At 47.0% G+C, this 23,146-nt stretch overlaps 2 protein-coding genes across 2 annotated transcripts; both read right to left on the bottom strand.

Annotated features, from left to right (window-relative positions):
- Nucleotides 1-221: 221 nt before the first annotated feature.
- On the bottom strand, nucleotides 222-1,994 carry GGS23DRAFT_596064 (uncharacterized protein; the record flags this gene model as incomplete). The annotated part of the gene is made up of 1 exon (XM_051518422.1): nucleotides 222-1,994. The coding sequence occupies one exon, from the start codon at nucleotides 1,992-1,994 to the stop codon at nucleotides 222-224; it is 1,773 nt and encodes a 590-aa protein (XP_051373139.1).
- Nucleotides 1,995-6,196: 4,202 nt separating this feature from the next.
- On the bottom strand, nucleotides 6,197-9,033 carry GGS23DRAFT_499241 (cobalamin-independent methionine synthase). Its single transcript, XM_051514462.1, has 3 exons — nucleotides 8,828-9,033; nucleotides 8,573-8,730; nucleotides 6,197-8,508 (listed from the first exon to the last, which is right to left on the bottom strand). The coding sequence occupies exons 1-3, from the start codon at nucleotides 8,898-8,900 to the stop codon at nucleotides 6,439-6,441; spliced, it is 2,301 nt and encodes a 766-aa protein (XP_051373138.1). The 5' UTR covers nucleotides 8,901-9,033; the 3' UTR covers nucleotides 6,197-6,438.
- Nucleotides 9,034-23,146: the final 14,113 nt, after the last annotated feature.

Here is a 23,146-nt window from a genome sequence, read left to right as displayed (position 1 = left end):
TCGCTTACGGGTGCGGCAGCAGAGTGGAGGAGACAGAGAGAGCAATTGGTATTCGAACTTGCAGGATTTACATACAAAAAAAGCGTGCGCGCTCGAGAAATAGGTATTTGTTATATAGGTGTGCGGGGCGGAGGGTAAAGGATTAAGAATCAACCGCTTGTCTCATCTGCCCGCGGGAAGCGCCACCGCGGGTGTTTGGTGGGTGGGTGGCTGGGGAGAATTTACTGGCGGAGGATGACGGTCGGGATGGGGGCCGTCGGGTAGCCGCCGGCCGGGAGGTCAGCGCTGGGGGAGGCTACGGGGTAGCCGACGGGAACGTCGCTGCTCGCGGCGGCGGTGGGGTAGCCGACGGGGCCCTCGTTGGTGGGGACGGCCGCGCTGGACGACGGCGCCGGGACCTCGACGCTAGCGGCGCCCGTAGGGTAGCCGACGGGGCCTTCGTTGGTGGGGACAGCGGCGCTCGGCGAGGGCACTACGGCCTCGCTGGTGGGGACGGCAGCGCTGGAGGACGGGACGACGGCTTCGCTCGTAGGAACAGCGGCGCTGGGAGAGGGGACGACGACCTCGCTGGTAGGGACAGCGGCGCTAGAGGAGGGGACGACAGCCTCGCCGGTAGGGACGGCGGCGCTGGAAGAAGGCACAGCGACGGTGGGGTATCCGACCGGGACGCCGTTGGTGGAGAGGGCGCTGCTAGAGGCGCCGATGCTGGACGGGAGGGCGGCACTGGTGCTAGAGACGGCGGCGCTGGACACCGAGGGGATGTTGCTGCCACTGGAGGCGCCGGCGGTAGGGTATCCGCCGAACACGGGGGTGCTGCTAGAGCCGGCAGCGGTCGAGGATCCGACGGGGCGGATGCCGGTGGAGCCGGCGGCGGTGGGGAAGGGGATGGCAGCGGTGCCGTTGCTGCCGGTGGGGTACGGGATAGGGACCACAGTAGCAGTGGCGGTGGCAGTGACGATGACGTCCTCCTCCTCAGGGGGGCACTCATCCTCGTCCTGGCCGTTGTTGCCGTTTCCGCTGTTGCCGCTGCCACCGTTGTTACCATTACCGTTGCCGTTGCCGGAACCGGTGTTCCCGTTATCAGCGCCGTTGTCGTTTCCAGAGCCAGTATTGCCGTTACCGGCGCCGTTGTTTCCGTTGCCGGAGCCGGAGCCGGTGTTGCCATTGCTGCCGTTACCGTTACCGCTGGCTGTGGGAGTGGTAGGGGTAGTCTGGGCAGTGATGTAGACAGTAGTGGCCGGTTGAACCTGAGTGACGGTGACGGTGACAGGGACACACTCAGCGTTGTTATCGTTACCGCTGCCGTTACCGTTTCCGTTGCCCTCAGCAGAAACGGACTTCGAGGGGAGCACGGTCACGGTGCGGGTGCCAGTGGAAGTCCTGGTAGTGGTAGTAGTGCGCTCATCCTCGCCGGCAGTGTTGCCGTTAGACTGAGGGACCGGCACGGCGGTGACAGTGACCAGGGCAGTCTGGGTCGACTTTAGGGTCGTGACGCGGACGGTCCGAGAGCTCTCGGGGCCGACGGTCAGAGTGAGGGTCTTGTCAACCACGTTGGTGGTGGGATAAATAGACAAGCCAGGCGCGGGCTGAGTACCCTCGGGGGAAACACCGGTGGCAGTGCCGGTGACATCTGAAGCAGAAGCCGTGGCGACAACTGTGCGGGTCGTGCCGGGGATCAGGCCGCTGTTGTGGCCGTCAACCACGGCGCTCGACACCGAACCGATGGCCGTGACGGGGCAGACGGTGGTGGTGAGATCGATAACCTCGGTGACCACGACGGGGCCCGTGCTGTTGCCGGTGGCAGCGGGGCAGTTGGCGATGGTCGGGGCGCACGAGGTGATGGTGTGAACCGTGGTGATGGCGACGGTCAGCGTGGTCGAGGCGGCGGTGTCATTGCGTCGCCAGTGGGCCTGGTGGAAGTGACGGGGATGGTGGTTGTAAGAGGCGGAGGCGATGCCGGCGAAGAGGCCGAGCGCGACGCTACCGGACTTCATCTTGACGTTATTCCGAGTTCCCGGGATCCCTCGATGTCTATTTCTGTTTCTACTCTTCCAAGGATTGTCTGATCTCGGGGAGGTCGTATGTACTTCGTTGCCGCCAAATGAGTGGACGTTTGCAATAGTGCAATGCGAAAGTCGATTTCGCGAGTAAGGGGGAAACGTTTGTGCAGAATCGAAGCCCGCGGGAAGATCGCAGGAATGAACTGGACCGACAACGACAAACACACAAAATGAGGGACTGGAGATAGACCTAAAAGAGAGGCACACAGATTGTGATGGAGGAGAGAAGGGAGGGAGAGACAATTTGTGCCAACTAGGCGGGTAGTGAGCCTTTTTACAGGACGGCCGCCCTCTGCCTTGGCGGCTGGCGCAGGAGAGAGAGAGAGAGCGTTTCTGTCCAGGCCTGAGAGCCGCTCCCCCCCCTTCATCGAGCATGGCGGCATGGCAACATGGGTTTCGCGATGACCCTCATCTATTGGGGAGGACCGCTACGACCCACTAGCCATGTTGGCGAAGGGCCATTGGATGGAACCAGCAGGGGAGCCATCAGGCACAAGGCCTCAATAACAAGCCAGAATGGCGCGAGGAGCGAGCAAGAGGAAGAGGAGCGCGAAGCGACTCGTCCGCTTGGCTAATGATGTTGCCTGGGGCCCCATGCACGCCAATGCCACATTTCCCCCTGTCGGTCGAGATGCAGGTACAGCATCGTGAAACCGGTAAAGGGACCAATAGATGGCTCACGGCGAGCAGCGCGGCGTGTACCTGGGTTGCTGCTGGACGGGTAAGACCTCGTAACCCCTTACTATATGCACCAGGCTTCCCGTCGTAACCAGGCACAGAGGGGCGGGCTGCAGGATGGGATTTCTCACGGCTGTCCACAGACGATACTTGTTTCTCAGCACGCACCCACGCACACCCACGCGCACACACGCACTCATACAGCATACACATACGCATACCTACATACATACAGACACACACATGCGCATCGCATCATGCCAGATATAGCGAGATCGTCTACGCAAGGTTGAGAGAGGGTGACGGGCGAGGGAGAGAGGGGAGGGGAGGGGCCACGGTGACAGACGTTGCGGATTGACGGCATCTTGGTCGATTAGGTTGAATGATCTGCGATGCGAGCGCCCCTACTGGGAAGCTGGCGAATTCTCGCCCTCGTTTTGGGACTCTCGGTTAATTATCGCAGACGTACTGGGTAGTTAGGACGGCCACGAATGGGCTTAACCGCCGCCTGCTTTTCTCCCTTCCTCGACTCTGCTGGCGAATTTCGCGACTTGCCCACCAAATGGCCGGTATGGCCGCAGCACTCGACCCCGCTCTCTCTCCATCTCCCTCTTTTCTCTCGTCCTCTCTCTCTCTCTCTCTCTCTCTCTCTCTCCTTTTCCCATGTGCCTACGTCGTAAGGTCGTAGAGGAAGCACAGGTGTGTACGTGCGCTACACGTAGGAGTCGCCCCCAAATCCAGGCCCCAGCGGCCGGAGAGGGCGGAGAGAGGGATGCACAAAACCGTAGCCGTCAGATTTCAGCAAGCACAGGCGCATCGTATACCTACGTGCTTGCGCGTCGTACATCGCCCTGGCTTGTTCCGTCTGGCCGTATCGCGATGCGCACAACCACCAGGCCGCCATTCTCGTCGTCTGGCATCATCCATCATCGGACATTCTGTGGAACGATAGCCGTATCGTGCGGCACGTAAGCGGGCAGACGAGAGTCGCATTTCTGCATCATAGTGAAAACACAAGTGTGCCCCCCCCTCTTCTTTTTTTCGCTCTCCCTCCCTCTTTTTTTTTCTTTTCTTTCTGGTACCTTTTTTCTACGTAGGTACTTTTTATTTTATTTTATTTTTCCTCGTTAGAGAAACGACTTGTCGGAAGCGGTAACGCCATGACCGAGACCCGCGCGCACGCACCAACAGACATCCACAAATCCACAACTCACATATACATATACGTCCACACACATGCACGCTCACCACGCTCTCACCAATGCAATACAGTGGCGCGCGCTCCCAGCACATTCCAGCGGGCGCATGAAGGGCGGCTCGTGAAATCCGCGTCCAATCTCGCAAAGCGCCCTAACGTGCGGTGGCCGTCCGAACTGGACCGGGACTAGCCAGCTCGTCGTCCGAAGGGCTCTCAGACGCCAACCCCTGGCGCCGCCTCTCCTCCTTGTAATAATGGCCCGCATAACACAATATATGTAGAATGTTCTACGACTCGCCCCTCCCTCTCCTCCCCCGGCTGCTCTCTGCCGGGGGGAACAAGGCGCAGGCCTTCTTAGCGAGCTGGCTGCCATGTTCTGTGCGCGCCCGGGAGTCGCTGTCCTTCTCTGTGCCCCCGTCTCACGCTTTCCCTATGGACACCCAGGGGGGTTTGCCCGCTACCGAGACCGTATTGCCATGGCGAGCGGCATATGAGTGTGAATTCATCCTCGCACGGGTTGCTCGCGGGTGTAGCGGTGGCGTCTTGCTTGCTTGCTACGACTACCATCACCAAGACCGCCACTATACCCATACGTATATGTATGTGAGTAGATGTAATATATACTCGACGCCCAGCGTACGGAATGAAGTAGGCAGGTCAACACGCACCTAGGTAACCTAATCGGCAGCTCCATCCTTTCTTACTGTAGCTACTTAGCCACCGAGCGCCCAACTCCACTTACTCGCTCGCTCCCTCGCTTACTTGTTTACTCCCTCGGGGTATATCATATGATTGTGGGTTCTCCCGGACCCGACGTTCTGTCATTACCGAACACTGCCTCCTTTTACGCTCGATGCTGGTTTCCTTGTCGAGGTGAGTGAAACTATATCCCCAGCTCAATGCAGAAAACCGCGGTGGGAACCGGGCAAGAAGTCTGGGTTCGAGAACAGGAAATTCGGGGAGGGGGGCTCAGGGGAAAAGGGGAAACAGAGAAACTGGGAAATCCTGGGCTAGCTCCCTGGTCTGACCAGGTTCGCCCTAAAGGGGGCCCACGGCCAGTGAGAGGCCCGCTTCCAGGTCAGCTTCCAGGTATGAGTAAAGCTCCTTGGTCCGAAAGGGCGGAGGGGCGGTATATTGTGCCGGCGGATATTATGAGAGGTAGGTACCTAAGGTATAGAGGAGGTACCTCGTACCGCGCCTTGCCCTGCTCAGGTACCTACCCACCTTATCTAGGTAGGAAGTACTCTAAATAGTTACCCATAGTTACTTTCCCCGATCCCGTCACATAAAAAGGGGCATCAACGCCCCAACTCGCTACCAGGTTACCTACCTAAATCTGTGCTGGACCCCGATTTGCTCCTTCCGATCGTTACCTACCTAGGTACATGGCAGTTGACGCAATAGCTGCCTCCCGAGGTACCTACCCACCTTACATTACGTGCACCTATACATCAGTGCGCATCATTATGAGCTGCCTACATAGGTAGGTACCTACCTAGGTACATCTGGTTCCGGCTCAGTTAGGAGGTACCTACCTACCTACCTTAGGTACTACCGAGCAACGGCGGATACGCAACATATCATTTAATGACGCTATTACAGCCTGTCAGGATGACTCGTCGCCTAACCTGTGCAAGATTGCACAACCACCTAACTAAATGCTCTCAATCTGACCGCTGTTGGAAGCGGACCCGATACCTACCGAAGCCAAGTGCATACATATATGATGTCTCTGATTACGTGCGACAATGCTTTTCGTGTTGCCTGGAATTCATTCACGCCCCTACTCATACATACAACAGCGAGGTCTTGGCAAGACTGAGAGCATTATGAGGGGTACATTGATCTAATATCTACCTACATTCCGGAGCTGGCACGTGTGTGCGCCCTCGGATCCGACGACCATACAACTGGCAACGGGTTAGGTAGGTAGTAGAGATGGGTATATAGGTGCTGGGCACTCCATTACGCCACGCACCCCCACCCTCAACGTGCTGCGAATCGCCTTCGCTATGCATAACCAGTCACACAACGTAGACAAGAGGACGGCACGCAAGTAGCGGTTCCGGAAGCTTCCCTAGGGTACACTCCTCGCCCAGTTGAATTAGGCTCACTGCTCTCTGCTCATACTTCTACATTCGTCGCCTTCACCATCCTTCCTCCAAGGGAAGACTTGAACCAAATGCCACAACGCCGTCCACACCCCGGGTCCGGTTGATGGACCGTCTGGTATAATTCCTACCCTCCCTTTATATGCCTAATGTTGAATGCTACCAAATGCCCGCCGTCTTTCCTGTAGAACTTTTTTGGTATAGATCCCCTGAGAGAACCCAGCCTCGTGAAAACGCCGATGTTGAAATCGATTATGCAGTTCCTTTGGAAATTTTGTAACAGGCAACTCCCCGCAGCTCCATGCAATTATTCGTCAGCTTCGTTAAGGAAAAAACCCCCAAAAGCCCCTTAGGGTGAGTCCTCGGGTGTAGATAATGTAAAGGGGGCTCTTTATTTGGCGTATTTGGCGCGGAAGTACTTGGCAGCGTTGACCAAGTTAACCAACGCGGCCTTGGTCTCCTTCCACTGGCGCGTCTTGAGGCCGCAGTCGGGGTTGATCCAGAGCTGCTCAGGCTTGAGGTACTGAAGCATCTCCTCGATGCGGTCCTTGATCTCCTGCTCGCTGGGGACACGCGGCGAGTGGATGTCGTAGACGCCAGGGCCGATGTGGCGAGGGTAGGCCTCGTCAACGAACACGCTCAGGAGCTTAGAGTCAGACTTGCTGTTCTCAATGGATAGCACGTCTGCGTCAAGAGCAGCGATGGCGTGGAAGAAGTCTTGGAACTCCGAGTAGCAGAAATGGGAGTGGATCTGAGTCGAGTCCTCGACGCCGACGGTAGAGAGTTTAAAGGCCTTGACGGCCCAGTTGAGGTAAGCCTCGCGCTCCTTGCCAGCACGGAGCGGTAGACCCTCACGAAGAGCAGGCTCGTCAACCTGGATAACATCGACGCCCGCCTTCTCAAGGTCAACGACCTCGTCGCGGAGAGCCAGGGCAAGCTGCTCAGCCTGGACGGATTGGTGGACATCGTCACGAGGGAAGGACCACCGCAAGCAAGTCACCGGGCCGGTCAACATACCCTTCATGGGCTTCTTGGAGACCGACACAGCATACTTGGACTCCTTGACCGTCATGGGCGCGGGGCGAGAGATATCGCCGACGATGATAGGGGGTCGGACGCAGCGGGAGCCGTAGCTCTGGACCCAGGCGTGCGTGGTGAAGGCATAGCCGTCCAGACGCTCACCAAAGTACTGCACCATGTCGTTCCGCTCCGGTTCGCCGTGGACGTAGACATCGAGATCGAGCTCATCCTGAATCTTCACGTTCTCATCGATCTCCTGCTCGATGAACTTATCATACTGAGCTTCGGTGATCTCTCCCTTGGTGAACTTGTTTCGCTGCACTCGGATCTCCTTCGTCTGGGGGAAAGAGCCGATAGTGGTGGTGGGGAAGAGAGGTAGGTTAAGTTTCTTCTGTTGTTGAGAAATCCTAAGCGGGAACTCAGACTTGCGGTTATAGTCCGAGGGGACAATCTTAGATTGCCTCTCCTTAACCTGAGGGTTGTTGGTGCGGCTCGAGGTAGCACGAGCGTTCCAGGACTTGGCGTTGGCCTCCAGAACCTCACGGACGGAGGCAGGCCCGTCAGTGACAGCCTTCGCGATGACGGCAATCTCGACAGCCTTCTCGGAGGCAAACGAGAACCAGTCAGCGATCTCGGGGTCGAGCTTCTTCTCGCTGGCCAGAGTGTGCGGGGTGTGGAGGAGAGAGCTGGAGGTGGCGACGATGACGCGCTCCTTGCCGAGTTTCTGGATGGCAGTCTCGGCGGTCTCAATAGCACGTTTCAAGTTGGTCTTCCAGATGTTTCGGCCGTCGACGACGCCGGCAGACAGGACAGTCTTGGGACCGAGGGCACCGAGGACAGTGGTCAGCTGTTCAGGGTTACGGACAAGGTCGATGTGCACACCGTAGACGTCCTTGGGGAGAACGTCCAGGTTGTGTACGATATCGCCGAAGTAGGTGGTGAAGATAAGGTTGGGGATCTTAGCACCTAAGCTGGCAAACCTCTCATAGGCGGGCTTGAAGGCAGCCTTGGTCTTAGCGGGCAGATCGAAGACAAGAACGGGCTCGTCGATCTGCACCGTCTCGGCACCAGCCTCCTTCAGCTTGGCGAGGAGCTCCTCGTAGACAGGTAGGAGCTTGCTGAGGAGGTCAATGGGGACGACGGACTGACCACGGTCCGCCTTGCCCAAATGGAGGAAAGATACGGGGCCGAGCAAGACGGGCCGCGTATTGATGCCGGCCTCCTTGGCCTCGAGGTACTCGACGACAGCCTTGGGGTTGGCAGTCAATTTGAACGTCTGATTGTCCTGCAGGGTAGGCTTGACGTAGTGGTAGTTGGAGTCAAACCACTTGACCATTTCTAAGCTGGGGACGTCGACACCACCCTTCTGGTGGCCACGGCCCATGGCAAAGTATTCGTCTACACGGTCGAGGTTTGCGCTCGAGTATCGCTCGGGGACAGCCTGAAAAGGATCATTGTAAGCTTGGGACGGGCATGCCTTTGATAGAGGAATTTGATTGACGTACACCAAAGTCCTGAATGTGGGATAGGACTTGGTCGTAGAGAGCAAAGTCATTGCTGGGGATGATGTCTACACCAGCATCCTTCTGGATCTTCCAGTGGGCAAGGCGGAGACGCTTGGCCTCGGCAAGAAGCTCAGCTTGGGTGAGGTTGCCGGCCCAGTCTTCATTCCAGATCTCGTTAGCAATGCTATCCCAACTACGAGACCACCCCGGACGGCCCGAAAGTGGCCAGAGCTCGCCGTTCGTTGGACCACTTACAAGCTTCAGTGGCCTTCTTGAGGTCACGGTTCACACCCATGCGGGGGAAACCAAGAACTGCAGATTGAACCATCTTGGCGACGATTCGCAAGAGAGCCGGTCGAGAGATTTTCTACTTTGGATGGTGCTTCTATCCTTCCGTCTTGCACGCTCAAGCTTAGCAGGACTGGGGTAACTGGAGGGAGGGCAGTGTACAAGACCGGCTGAACGCGGGGCAATGGAGGGGGAGGAAGGAGTAGAAGAGGAAGAGAAGAATTGGGTTGAAGAGAGAGAAGGGAGGAGGTGAGAAGAAGAAAAGGAGGATGGGAGAAAGTGTTGAGAAGTCAGCAGAGCGAGCGGTCAGGGAGGGGTTCTTATGGGGGGAAGCTTCCTGCTAGGTTGGGTGGTTTTTGCTGGTTGCTCGAGAGCAGGTAACCACCTTGCAGTTGATGAGGGGTTAACATATTGCGAGTTTTTTTTTCTTCTCCCCTCTCTGCTAGTCGTGCTCAGAGCTAGAGCATCGAGAACCAACCAGCCAGCCATTAAGGGCGTACTCAGGGTCCGAGAGCGGGGCCAGATAACTCCATCTGTGCCCTTCCTTCCGTCAGCAAGTCGCTCTAGCCAGTTCTTGTCTGTAAGCGGTTCCAGCACGCATGTACCCGGGCCGCCCACCGCACATACAAATTCGCACAGGTCGCTACTTTCACGGAACAACCCCCCTGTGGCGCGATGGCTCGGTACGTGCGCTACATGCTGCACCCATGGATCACACATCTGCAAGCTGGAGGTCCGCGGTGCCCCTCCACCACTTCCCCAACACCGACGGTACCAACAACGCGAGCTCAGATAAGGTACCAATTAACACGGTGCATTACTGCATTAAGTATTTTCTACTACGATCCTGCTATGTTCGGTACCTCCGGGCCTACCAAGGTGGCCCTCCACGTAGGATGCAGCATGTATATATCCAAGTACCTGACCTGCCTCGAATCCAGGCCGGATCGAATCGGGACCTACTATCCTCACATTCTGTCTTTCAACGTACCCCAGGTACCCGACCGAAGGTACACGTAGCACGCCCTGGATGGAAGAACACCGCTTCGACCTCGTCGACCCGCATGTGTCGAGCTGGGCCGATACTGCGGACGGCTTTGGCAGTAGGCGTACATCTCAGATCTGTCCTCCGAAGGCACGACGCCTTCGGCACGGCAGGATGCAGAGGTTGGTAAAATGATGGTGACCGCAGGTGTATTCAAATCCCTCAGTGCCCAGATTGGTTAGTTACCTCGTACGCGATGGGTGTTAGGCATGCTAGTAACCTCATAGGATGTAAGTGCATGTAGGTATACATGTCGGATACGGAGGTCGTGAGACGGCCACCATGTCATCATTATCTCCCTCCCTGGCCATCCCGCAGTTGTGGCTATCTCATTGGTCCGCCCGCCATCCTGCGCTCTCGGGCTTCACGCAGCCAATCCGGCGGCGAGTGCCCCCCCGGCGAGAGCGATTCCCCGAGTCGCACGCATGCCCATATCTGTTTCTCCGGTCGACGCAACCCTTGGTCTCGTCCTCGACCGTCGGAGGTACTTGCGTGGTGGACGACCGGCTCGAAGGGATCATGAAGGAATTTCATGTGTCAATGGTGTCAGTCTAGGACCCCTGCCCGCATGTAACCGTACCAATTCCGCCCTGGCCGAGCCGTATGTCTGGGTGCGTGCCTTATCGCCCGTTGCATTCTCTCGTCGTAGAGTGGCAGCAGAGTCGTATCAAGTTGCCACCCTATTCGCGGGCTAAGTCATTTCGGTAATTAGCTGGCAGCCGCATCGATAGGTACCGGCATAGCTGGCCTAGTAGGAAAGCCAAGGTATCCTTAGTACATTGAAACCCGTCAACGATCCCTCCGAGGGGCTCCCATCGAGCTTCGGGTTCGGCCGCAGGGAACTGGATTGGTTCCTCCGCATCGTCTTCGTTGGGGTGCCGACATTCCGATCTTGTGCTTCGCCGGCTCTCCCACACGTACGCATCTTATAGGATGGTAGGACGAAAAGCATATGTAGAAATAAGGCCATTTGGGGCAATTGGGCGGTGAAGCTGCTTGGGCCGAGTAGGATTGTATTACGTCATCTATTCGCGTAGGTACCTCCTTACCTAAGATAGGTAGATATGTACATAGGCCAAGCAACAAATCTCTACCTTAGAGGCAGGTAGATTAGTATCAACAACGACAAAGAATCTGTATCTACACGTCTATAGGCAGGTAACCTCTAGACGGTCGAGGCCGATAGACATATTTTATAAAAGCCTGGTGATATCCGCCTACTGGGGAGAAACAAAGCCTGGTTCTCCATTCGTGTTAGTGGTATCGGAAGGGCGAGGACACGATTCGAGACGAGAATCGTCATAATGAGCCAAGAGTTTCCCGAGGGACGTTTACCTACAAACAGTTCTAAGAAACCTATCAAAGCAATCGAATACCCATATTTCTCTCCCTCTACCTCTACACATTGTTGGTCGATGAACGAGTTTCGAAGAGTGATGCGAGCCTCGGGCTTTAGAATGGCCGACTGTGTACGCTTCAGTTGGGACGGATACTCGGTGATCTGTTTCTGTGCATCAGTTCCCCTGCATATTTGCCTCCCGACCTCGCCTCTTTGCCGCCACTCCTTATCAAAGTCGTAGGGAGTGTGTAGGACCTTTGAGAGGCCAGCCGGTGGCTTGCGGTTTGCTTGCTGCCCCGGCTTGCCGACAGGACCTACCTTGAGGCGCTGTGTGCTAACAGATGTACTGCACCGATGTCTGCCTACACGTACCTTAGCAGGTGTGCCGGTTAGATCTAGGCAGGGGGATCTCCGGGTTTCTCCACACACCAGAATCTATACCTAGGGATATTGCTTGGGCTACATTGTAGTAGGGGCGTGAAATCGACCCTCCCCTGTATCGACCGTGAGTACGGAATCGCCTCCCCGCGCAACTCCCTACCGGATTCACTCGCGGCATACGATGTTTCGGTCATGGCACTGGCGGGCGCTGCGGGGGGTAAGGCTGGGCAGAAGGATGGGCCGTCGCACAAGCCCCCTCCGAGGCACCCGGGTGCTAACCGCCTCCGGAATCCAATGACCCCTCCCTTCCACCGCGGTCGCTGTTACTTCGTACTCGTCGCTGCCGTTTTCGTGGTTGTCGCCGCCGTTGTGTTTGGGCAGGTGCGGTAGATGGGCAGCTACGAGGTGGTGACTTCCCTCACCACACCTCACCGTGGCCTCGCAACTGAAAGCAGGCGCTGTCGGCTGTCGCGAGATCCGACGGTTTGATGGACAGAAGAAATCTGCTATCCGTCTGCTCAAGCCCATTCCCTCTTATTCGCATCGATGATCCAAACACCATCCCTTGTGGCCGTGGAACCTGTCCACCTCCGGCATATCCAGACAACGCACTCTCGCCCGGGTTCTTCCACTTTCCCGGTCACCGGCAGATCCCACGTAAATCACCACCGGACATTAGGTCGTGGGCCGATCGATCTTAAACCAGGCTTACTCTTGCATTCAGCTGGGCGTCTCCGAGGATGTCTATGCTCTGCTGCTGCTGGGGCGGCCGACGAGGGAGGGCATCTTGTCGAGGAAATATTAGGCATCCCCAACACAAATATCCGTCTCGCGAGGCACAGGCTGAACTTTGCAACTCGCCTATTCCTCGACCCGATTGCAAGTCATTGTCGCCGCCAGCTACAGCCGTGCCGGTGTTGTTGACGCGACACAAGCGAGTCCCGAAAGCCACTGCCGATACTGTACCGCGAGCCGAGGACGGGACATATGAGGAAAAGTCTATGGAGAATATTGGGAGGCCCGGAAGCAGGACGCTAGGGGCGGTCACTGCCAGGCTTTAAGTTCGGGAAGACTCGAATAGAGGAGTTGTTATATAGCTGGCGAGAGCTAAGCTAGGGTTAATAGGTTGTTCGTAAAGGAAGTAATGGAATGAGGGTAAGAAGGTATATATTAACTAACTAGAAAAGAAGGAAAGCTACTAGAGAATATGGAGCGATTTATAGGTATATATAGTAATACTTAACTAACTTAGGTAAGCTAAGTAGTTCCTACTAGGGGTATATACCTACGTAATATACCTCTTAATTAAGCTTACGATAGCGAGGTTAATTATAGTCCTTTGCTTACGATAGTAGCCCAAGGGGTTATTCCTTAGTTTCGCTATGCCTCGTTAAGGTTAATCGATTACTAGGTACCTTATCTCGGGCTTCCTTATATTCCCTTATTCGGATATGCTCCGGTTTATTATTAATAGTATTTTCTCTTAAGTTATATGCTCTTCGTATCTCTTACTTAGTATTCTATAGTTTATTATAAATAAAAATAATTACTCGTATAATTACTTACTTTCGATTAAGCGGTAGTTAGCTATATAGGTAATATAGTAATAATAATAATAATAGCTTTAGTATTAATACTAGGATTTAATTTCTTTTGTTATTATCGCGCGCGCTTACGCGCGTTACTTATGCTAACCGATTTTACCGTTTCTCTTACGAAGGCGGTTAAGTATAAATATATCTAGGATTTCTCGCTCTCGAATTAAGCGTACTTTTTTCTTTCCCTTTCTTCCCTAGGTTATTTATTATAAGTATATATACCTAATTATAATTAAGTAATTTTATTAATTACGCGATCGTAAGCTAATATAATTAATAAAGCTTTATTAATTTATTATCGTAAGGTAAGTTTACTTTTTTTATAGTTTACGTAAAGCGTAGCTAGCGTATTATACGAATCGTAATATACTTTCATTAGGCGACCGTAAGATAATAGCTTAGCTTATTACGGTAAGGGTTATTATTTACGATTAATATATTACTTTTAGTATTAAAATATCCTAGGATAATAAAACGATCGTTAGTTATTTTATATTAATAAATAAAAGGTTATTCGAGATAATCCGTTTATTATTTATTCGTTATTTATCGGTAATAATATAATACCGTAATTAATAATCTCTTAATATATCCGATACTTAAGAGCTTCGTAAAATAATATTAGCGCTTTAAGGTACCGTAGCCTCGCTAGAGTAAAGGATACTCGGCCTTTCCGCCGTAAGTTCTTAGCCTACCTCCTATATTCGTACGAGAGGTAGCGTTAAAGCTTCGGCCGGTAGCTTTATTCGCCGCGGAAGGATATCCTTTATTCCCGGGTCCGGGGCCTTAGTTATCGCTTAGCCCTTTAAAAATCCTTTTATCGACGAAAGCGACGTCGATATAATCGTACCTAGCGTTTTAACGTAACGTACCTAGGCCTTAATTATTCGAGCCTTTTAAGGTACCGTATTCCGAGTTATTAAGGTTTCTACCGACGAATCCTTTAAAAAGGAATCTTCCGAGGAAGACTTCCCTTCCTTATACGAAGAAATAATCGAAAAAGGCGACCGCTTAGTTATATTAATTACTCGTAAGGTTTTCTCGTATAAAATCTAAGCCTAGACTCGCGTATATTAGGTTACGTTTTTTAATAATATCGCCGTTATTCGCGTAACCTAAGCGATCGTTATTATTATTACTTCGATTCGTAATAATATCGTAAGACGAGAATAAGAATAAGGACGAAGCCGTAGCGCTTCTTCGGCTCCTAGAGTTATTACCGTTCTTATTATTTCTTTTAGCCCGGCTATTCTAGCGGTCCCGTTTAATACCTCCGTCGTACCGGCCGCTTTAGCTTTTATTATCGTCGCCTTAGGAATTACCTCGGTTATCCGTAATCGAAAGTACGGAGCTCGCCGTATAATTCCTTACTTAACCTACGTACGTAATACGGCTTAAAATAGGTTTATTAAAAAATACTTCGATTCTTTTTAAAATATCGGCCGTTATTACCGCTACTTATTCGGCTACGCTTACGTATTTTTATAGGTCCTTTTATTTCCGTATATCGAGATTTAGAGCTAATATTATATAAGGCCGACGTTTTAATCCTACCGGCTACTTATTTTATCGTCGCCTATATCGAGTTCTTAGTTAATATATAAGCTTTATATTACGTTAATTAGTATTCGTTAACGTTACTTATAAGCCTTTAAACTTATTATAATAATAAAGGAACTCCTTACGTTTTATTAAAACGAAAAGTAAATACCTACGGTACCTAAGACCGTAAAGTTATAACGAAGCGTAATTAATTCCGATTAATTTACCTAGCTAAGCGTAAGTCCTTTCGCTACCGGCTTATCGATTATCGTAATCATATCCGTCCTTAGCTTTATACCTACTAGTTCTTTTATTACTTTAGCTAACGTAAGTAGCGTTTTCGCCGGCCTATCGATCGTAATACCTAGCGTAGCCTCGTTTATTATCGCCTCCGAATAAGAGTTAGATATAAAGATAAAGGACGTTAGAAGAAGGAAAGAAGGAGAGGAGACTTCCGAGAACGAAGAATAATTTTCTAAGGAAGTAAGGTTTAAGATCGCTCGCGTTTACGCGCTTATTTCTTTCGAGTAATACCTATACGAAGTATTATACCGATAAGCCGACCGCTTATACGAAGAGATTATCGAATACTAAAACGAATCCGCTAATATTCGTATTTTCCGCTAGTTCGGCTTTATTTATTATTTCCGTAGTTAAGTTCTTTATTTTAAAGTAGCCTTTCTATATTAGGATTTAAAAGTAATACGAGTTCGGTATTTAACGGTAAGGAAAGCTATTTCTATATAGTAATAATACTTTATATTTATATATTAGTTAATTAAGGAAAGAATTTACGTACCGTTAGTACTTACGGCGATTCTTTAAGTATTATCGTAATTATTTTTCCGCGAATATCTTATAGGTTAAGTAATACTTTAAAGTATTCGAACGATTAACGTAGTAAAGCTTTCGTAAGTCCGTTTATTAATATTTAATTAATAAGGAGGTAGATTACTTCGAAGGTACCTTTTTAATATTCCTAGCGTAGCTATATATTTTATATATTTATATAGCGTAACCTGGTATTAATCCTTTCTTTCTTCCTTACTACTAGTCTTATCGTTTATTAGTTATCGCTATATATCCTCTAAGGTTTTCCTAGCTTTAAGGTAATATTCCTAAAGAAACGTTTAAAAGCTATCGTTTCCTTAGCTATATACTCTAGTACGAGTAATTTAGCTTTAATCGTCGATATCGATACTATATCCTAGCGAGCGGTTCTCTATATAATCGGACCTTTAAATAGGGATATTACGTATTCCTAAGACGACTTTCTTAACTTAGAATCGTTTATAAACGAAGCGTTATTATTAATTAAAAGTACTTAAGCGTTATTATTCTTACCTTTATACCTTATGCTAAAGAAGCGAGTAATATATAGGTATTTAATCGTTTAATTAATCGCTTTAAAGTATTAAGGTCCTAGATTAATTAAGAAATAGAATAATTAAGACGTTACGAAAGCGACGTTTAGGCGTATTATAATTACGCTATAGAATAATAACCCTACTTTCTCCTAGTATTCCTTAACTTATTATTTCGAAGTAATGCTTATATACTTTACTAGCTCGGTAATTAGTAATAATATTATCGGAAACTAATTATTATTCGTTAATTTAAAGCGTTTGGTAATCTTTTCGATATAGGCGTCGTATATTAAGGTTATAGTTCGTACTTTGCGATTACGTATTACTTTAATCCCTAAATACTACTTTACCGGTTTAAGTTCTTTCGTTTTATAGGTATCCTTTAACCCCTAAGCTACCTTTTATGCCTTTACTTTTAAGCTTTTATAGTTTATAATTAATATATCGTTTACGTATATTAGTACGAAGACTTCTCGTCCTTTTATATAGAATAAGTACGGCTTCTCTAGAGAGCTTTAAAGTCTTAGGCGGTTAAGGGTACTTTCTATCTCCTTAAACTAAAGTAGGGGTAAATCTTTAAATCCATATACTACTCTTATAGTAAGGGCGCATTTTCCTTCTTCCTTAAATCCGTTTAGTAACTCTATAGGTATTGAATAGGAGCAGCGTGGGCACGCTGACGGAGGCACGAAACGGCTACCCAACTGCCAATAACTGGCCTAGTACCGATTAACTAAGATCACAGCTGTAAATAGCTATAATCGGTTGATCGGCTAGCTAAAAACGGCAGCTAGGAAAGGAAGACTGGAAAGGTAAAGACGAGGAAGGCTAGAAAGGCATGGTAAGAAACGAATAAATGGCTGTAGGCTGTGATATCTATAGGTCTAAGTCTAGCTAATGAAAATATAAGTACGCGACCCATATAAATATACATCGAAAAGGCTACGTAGCCTAGATCTACCGCACTACTATAGCCTCCCTAGTTTAATTAATCCGCAAGGAGTAATTAAACTCCTAATAATAGGTGCGGTAGCTCTCGTTCCTGTTTAACCTAATCCTGATCCCGATTAACCCTGATTAACTAAAAGCTAGCCAGTTTAATTAAAGGCTAATAGGATAAGTTAGGAAATAGGGCTAACTAGGAACGATTGTAATAGTAACAAGTAGGCGGTGGGGTAGGTAACTGCAACCGTACCTAATCCTAAACCTAATTCCTGATCAATCCCGAACCTATTTAATCGCTGCTAACTAGGAGCTGAGCCAGTTTAATTAACGATTAATAGGAAACAGGAAAGATCTGATAATAAGAACTAGGCTAGCGGAGCTATAACCTGTAAACTGACCTAATTAACCTATTCCTAATTAACCCTGATTAACTGGGAGCGAGCCAGGTCTATCAAGGCCATTAAGAAATAATAGGGATCAATCGGAAAACAGGAACTGCAACGGGTAGGTAAAATAAGCGTAGCTCCCGTAAGAAACAAAGAAATAATCCCATACGATGTAACGTAATCCCGTCCTTCTCGTTTATAACTATTGCCGATCCTTTTTAACTGATTCCTAATCCTATAAACTAACTAATATATTCTATTCATGCCCGACTATTTCCGTTTCTAACTCGTTTATGGCTATTCTCGTATGACCGATATTCGTCCGGCAGCATCTACCGGGCTTCCCTTGACCCTCGATCCCTCCCCTGTACGTGGTTTTAGGGGCTCTGGCTCTTCCTACCAACCATATATCGGTAAGGGCGACAAGAGGGGTCTCCGGGCATTATCATGGCTATTTCCGACTATAACTTGTGACTATTTTTTCTAGGCTTTCTTGTTTAATATCTCATCTATCTCGTATCGCGGTATCGTCTATATAGGTCTTTCGCGCTGATCGGTAGGTTCCCCGATTAGGTTCGTAGGTATAAGGTCTATCGGTATCTTATGAGGTAATTGAGGGCATCGTAGCACCTATCGGTTAGGGAGGAGAAACCTCCCTAGGTGCCGTAACTGGCTAGAAGGGATAAAACAAGGGCGATCGGAGCTATCGGCAAGCCTCTTGTAATCGAAATAAACTAATCGGTAAAGAACGGATGCCTTTAAGCGCGTGTTATAAAAAGGAGGTAGTAGCGGTAACGGTATTAGATCAACTGATTAAAAACGGCTATCTAGGCACTGGTAAAAAACGACGGAGGCGAAACCGGGTAAAACGGGCATAGCTCCTTTAAAAGAAACAATAGAGAAACGAGGATAAGATAGATCCACTAATCGGCGAACGAGCTTTTAGGTAAGCTAATTAAAAGCTAATGGGAGGGCGTGGTTATTAATGGTCGCCATGGTTATCTGCCCTCCCTATTAATCCTAACCTAACCTAAAAAGCTAAGGCCAAAAGCCACGAAAACGGCTCTGGGGCTACGAAAATAGCTCCTGATTAACTAAAAAACAGGGAATCTCTTGATCGACGAATCCTGAACCTGATGACTATAAAAACGGTCGTAAAAGGTCGCTCCTAAGATGAGGTAAGGTTCGAGCTACTAGGTAGTCGCTACTAAACAGGAGTAGCGTAGGTACGCTAACGGAGGCACGAAACGGCTACCTAACTGCTAATAACTAGCCTAGTACCGATCAACCAAGATCACAGCTATAAACAGCTATAATCGGTTAATCGGCTAGCTAAAAACGGTAGCTAGGAAAGGAAAACTAGAAAGGTAAAGACGAGAAAGGCTAGAAAGGCATGGTAAGAAACGAATGAATAGCTATAGGCTATAATATCTACAGGTCTAAGTCTGGCTAATGAAAATATGAGTGCGCGACCCATATAAATATACATCGAAAAGGCTACGTGGCCTAGATCCACCGTACTACTATAGTATAAGGTCGCTTTCCGGTCTTATTACGTTAAGGAACGCGTTTTTAATGTTATATTAATTAACTTTAAGGTCGAATTAGGTTACGATAGCTATTATTATACGGAACGATTTCGTTACTAACGTAGTTACGTAAGTATTTTCGAGTAACTCTTTAGGTTATAAATCTCTTCGCGTTATTAAACGCGACTTATAAGTAATAAGGAAATTATCTTCGTCGAATTTATAATCGAAGACTTATATTAATAGAATTAGCTTTATTTTTATCCGTTCGCGATTAATAATACGCTATACTTTAATACGTAGGAAGGCTTTAATTTTAGATCTAGCGTTTTCTTTAAATCGTTTTTCTAATAGATATTTATTTAGGTCCTTTTATATCTTTAGCGGTTTAAGTAAATCGTCGCGGTAAATTCTTATCTTATTAGGCGATACGCTTAATCGCTCGGCCTTCGTTTAATTAACGGCTATTACGAAAACTAAGTATAGCGTAATATATTTATCGTAGCTCTTTATTTATTACCCTTTTAATTAATTAAGCTAGAAGGTTATTACGAAATCGAGCTAGCGATCTTTTAGAAGGTTATTCCTAGCCGTTAGGTTACCCGATATTACGTAGACTTTAATACTTAAGCTACTTACTACTTTATTCCTTTCCGAGCTTTTTCTTTTCTTTCTTTTACTATAACGGATAATAAGAGGATGGACCTTTTTCTTACGTTACTTACGCTAAATAATTTACGGGAATAGGCTATATTATTCCTTTTCTTCGGAGGAAGTACGAATTTCTTTAGTTAATTACTCTAGAGGCTATTCCCGAGTATTTATTCCGTCGGCGAAGTATATTCGCCGCTCCGGACTTTCGGTACTTTTATTAATAGCCGTACCTAACTTTAATTACTTTATATTCTTTATCGGAGTATTCCTAGTTCCCGTAGCTTCCGCGGGTACGACTAGAGTAAGTCTTAAACTCGAGAGCCCGTAAGGTATATCCGCTTCTTCGTTTAATTTCTCCTAGGTTTCCGCTTCGAATTATTCTTATATCTCTTACTCGATTAATTCGAATAATTCTATTACCTTTTACGGTTATTCGTTTTTAAACCTAGCCGTTTCGTATTTTAAATTATCGGAATCTATCTTTAGTTCTTCTTTTTTTAAAGGCTACCTTATCCCCGAGCTAGGACCGGCGGATTAAGTCGTATCTAGATCCTAATTACCCGAGGTAGGCTCGCTACTCCCGAAGGGAGTTAGCTCGCTACTTAGCTCTCGATTAAATGGTACGAACGAATCCTATAGGTTTAATACTTCGATAATTAATTAAATAACGTTATTACTTATACGTATCGAAAGATCTATTCGATTAATCTCTTCTTATTCGAGTTATTAAGCTTTTAACTTATTTATTTAGCTATAAAACGTTTCTTCGTTAAAGATTATATCCTTAGTTAGGATTACTTTACTTAGCCTAGGAACCTAGATTCGGTATAGGTTATTAATATAATATCCTATTAAATATCCGATATAAGCTCGTAGGTTTACCTTAAACCCTTTCTTATTAAGATCCTAGGTACGTTCTCTTATTAAGGGATACGCGCGATACCCGTATATATAAATATCGTTCTAATCCGGTCGTAAGTCGCTCGTTAGCTTCCTTATTACCTTTAGAGTATACTATCTAAAGTATTACTTAAACTAGGTATTTAAAAGCTCGTAAGGTATACGAAGATTATAAGCTTAATTAAGGCTAATATTAATTAGATATGCCGCGGCTTTAACGGTTTCCGACTATAGTTTCTTTAATAGCCTTACTTTAATCTTTATCTTAATCGATTTAACGATAATAATTTATCTAGTTTTCTTACCCCTACCGGTTAGCTCCTTAGTATTAACCGGCGGAAGTTCGAGATTAATGCCTTTTTTTACTACCTAGATCTTATATCCGGATATACCTTTAATACTTATTACTAAGCGTTCGTTATCGTAACGTATTTTATAGATTAAGAATCGGAATTACTTCCGAACCTATCTTTTAAAGAGTCGAAGAGTTCTTATTATTAATAAACCTTACTTACTCTTTAAGGTCTTAACTTATAATATTCCGCTAAATTTATCCCTAATTACGATAAGCTACTTAGATCCGTCGTAACCTTCCGGGTAGTTAAATAAATCCTAATATACCTTTTAAAAAGAACGTAGCGAGCGATATATTAATAAACGGCGCGAGATTACTCTCTTACCTATCGCTTAACTATAATACTCGTACTTAATTATAGGCATACCGCTAATCTTAACGTTCCGGGCGTTTTTAACGAAGGCTTTAAGCGCCTTAGGATTAAGATACCTTATTCGTTAATACTAAAATACCTTAGAGTTTTCTTTCGGTTTAATAATATCTCTCGATCTTTTCTACCGGACGTTTCTCTTTAGGAAATAAGGTATTACTACGATCGACGCTACGTTACGTAAAATACTTAATAATATAGTAAATGGTATTACGAGTAGGACTTACGAATAAGAAAAGAACTACTTAAATTCGAAAAAGACTAGGTTAAAGCGTCGCTTTAACTTCCTTACTATAATACTTTTCTCGAGGGTTCTATTCCTTAAAGTATAATTTAAACCGTAAAACTAAATACCTATATTACGAAGTTTCGCTTTAGAGATAATATTAACGTAGAAATCTTTAATAAATACGACGTCCTTAAGCTTTAGATTAAAGGTAGGCTTATTAAATTAATCTAAGATATATTTCTCGATAATCCTACGACCCGTATTAATAATAAGAAAGCTTATAGTACTAGCTTCGATCGTCTATCCGTTTCTAACGGAAACGAACGACCCTTTTATTAAAAGATTACGATTATTAATAAGGTAGATTACTTTATAGTTATCGAAGACGATACTTTCCGATAATAAGTATCGGATTAGGTTTATAATAAAGTAAATCTTAATTTAGGTAAATAGGTATATAATACGTAAGTCGATTATTATTACGTTAATATTAATTAGTTAGGTAGTAGCGTTATTTCCTTTCCCGTTCCCGGAGCGATTATTAGGTATATTATTTACGGGAACGTCCTACCCCTAGCGGTTAATTTAATTTCGGAGCTTAACGTACTTAGGTAAGTCGTATTTAGCCTTAATTTTTCGTATAATATTAGCCGGAATCGGCTTTAGGTTACGTATAATTTAACTAGTAACGGACTTTTATAAGATTCCATAAAAACGAGCTACCTATAAATATAGTTTACCTTTAGACTTATAAAGGCATTCGTAGCTCGTTAGTTTTCCTTAGCCGTTACTATTAGTTAATTTCGCTCCTAAAGTCGGTCTTTAGTAAGTTATTACGAAAATTTTATAACCTAATTTACCTTTTTACTTATTTTCGGTAGCGAAAGCGTTAAATACGATGCCTAATTATTTAAAGGTCTTTAGTTACTCGCCGAGTTTATTAGCTTTAATAAGAGCGATTAATATCCGTATAACTTAATCGATTACGATCTTAGCCTTAATTATTTCGAGGAAATCTTTTATTCTTATAACGCTCTTAATTTCGTTAATATAATAAACGCGAACGCGAAGGAAGGCGTATTACTATATAACGTAAAACTACTCGGGATTATAAGTACCTACCTTTACTCTTTAAAGTATCTTACGGTATTTTCGTTTAACGAATATCTTAATAGCGGCTTCGGTAGGAGTAATTTACTTACGGAAAATCTTTACGAGATTTTAAATAATTAGGTTAAGGTCTAGGAACTATATCTCTATATTAGCTACCTTAAGAAAACCTACCGAAATAAATGCGAGAATCTAACTATAGAGGACCTTATATTACTTATTAATAGTTATAACCTAAGCCTCGATCGTTATTTACTAGGAAACGAGCTTATTATACGCTACCGTTTATTACTCTCGAGTTCGTACCTTAGGCCTTAGTAATTAATTTCCTCGGTCTTCGGTTAGGATCGACGCTTATTCGTAGACGGCTTTCTTATAGTTTTCTTTAAGGAGTTCGTTCTCTTAAGTAATATATTCCTTAAGAATACCTACTATAACTCGAGTAACGTTAAACTTAGCTTTATTTAGATTAACGTCCTTTTAAATACCGAATTAAATAGCTATCGATTTAAGCGTTAAGAACTACCGTAGCTACT

The sequence above is a fragment of the Durotheca rogersii genome (genome assembly GCF_024521655.1).
Source record: "Durotheca rogersii strain YMJ 92031201 chromosome Unknown GGS23scaffold_7, whole genome shotgun sequence".
Classification (NCBI taxonomy): Eukaryota; Fungi; Ascomycota; class Sordariomycetes; order Xylariales; family Xylariaceae; genus Durotheca; species Durotheca rogersii.
Note: the sequence above shows the minus strand (reverse complement) of the source record. Positions and strands in the feature narration are given on the sequence as shown.

What these genes read in the sequence shown, in the direction of transcription:
- GGS23DRAFT_499241 (XM_051514462.1), bottom strand. Translation starts at nt 8,900, where the DNA reads ATGGTTCAATCTGCAGTTCTTGGTTTCCCCCGCATGGGTGTGAACCGT. An exon ending in CAAGAAGGCCACTGAAGCTT is followed by an intron (nt 8,731 to 8,827) that starts GTAAGTGGTCCA and finishes TCTGGAATGAAG; the next exon opens with ACTGGGCCGGCAACCTCACC. An exon ending in CCCACATTCAGGACTTTGGT is followed by an intron (nt 8,509 to 8,572) that starts GTACGTCAATCA and finishes GATCCTTTTCAG; the next exon opens with GCTGTCCCCGAGCGATACTC.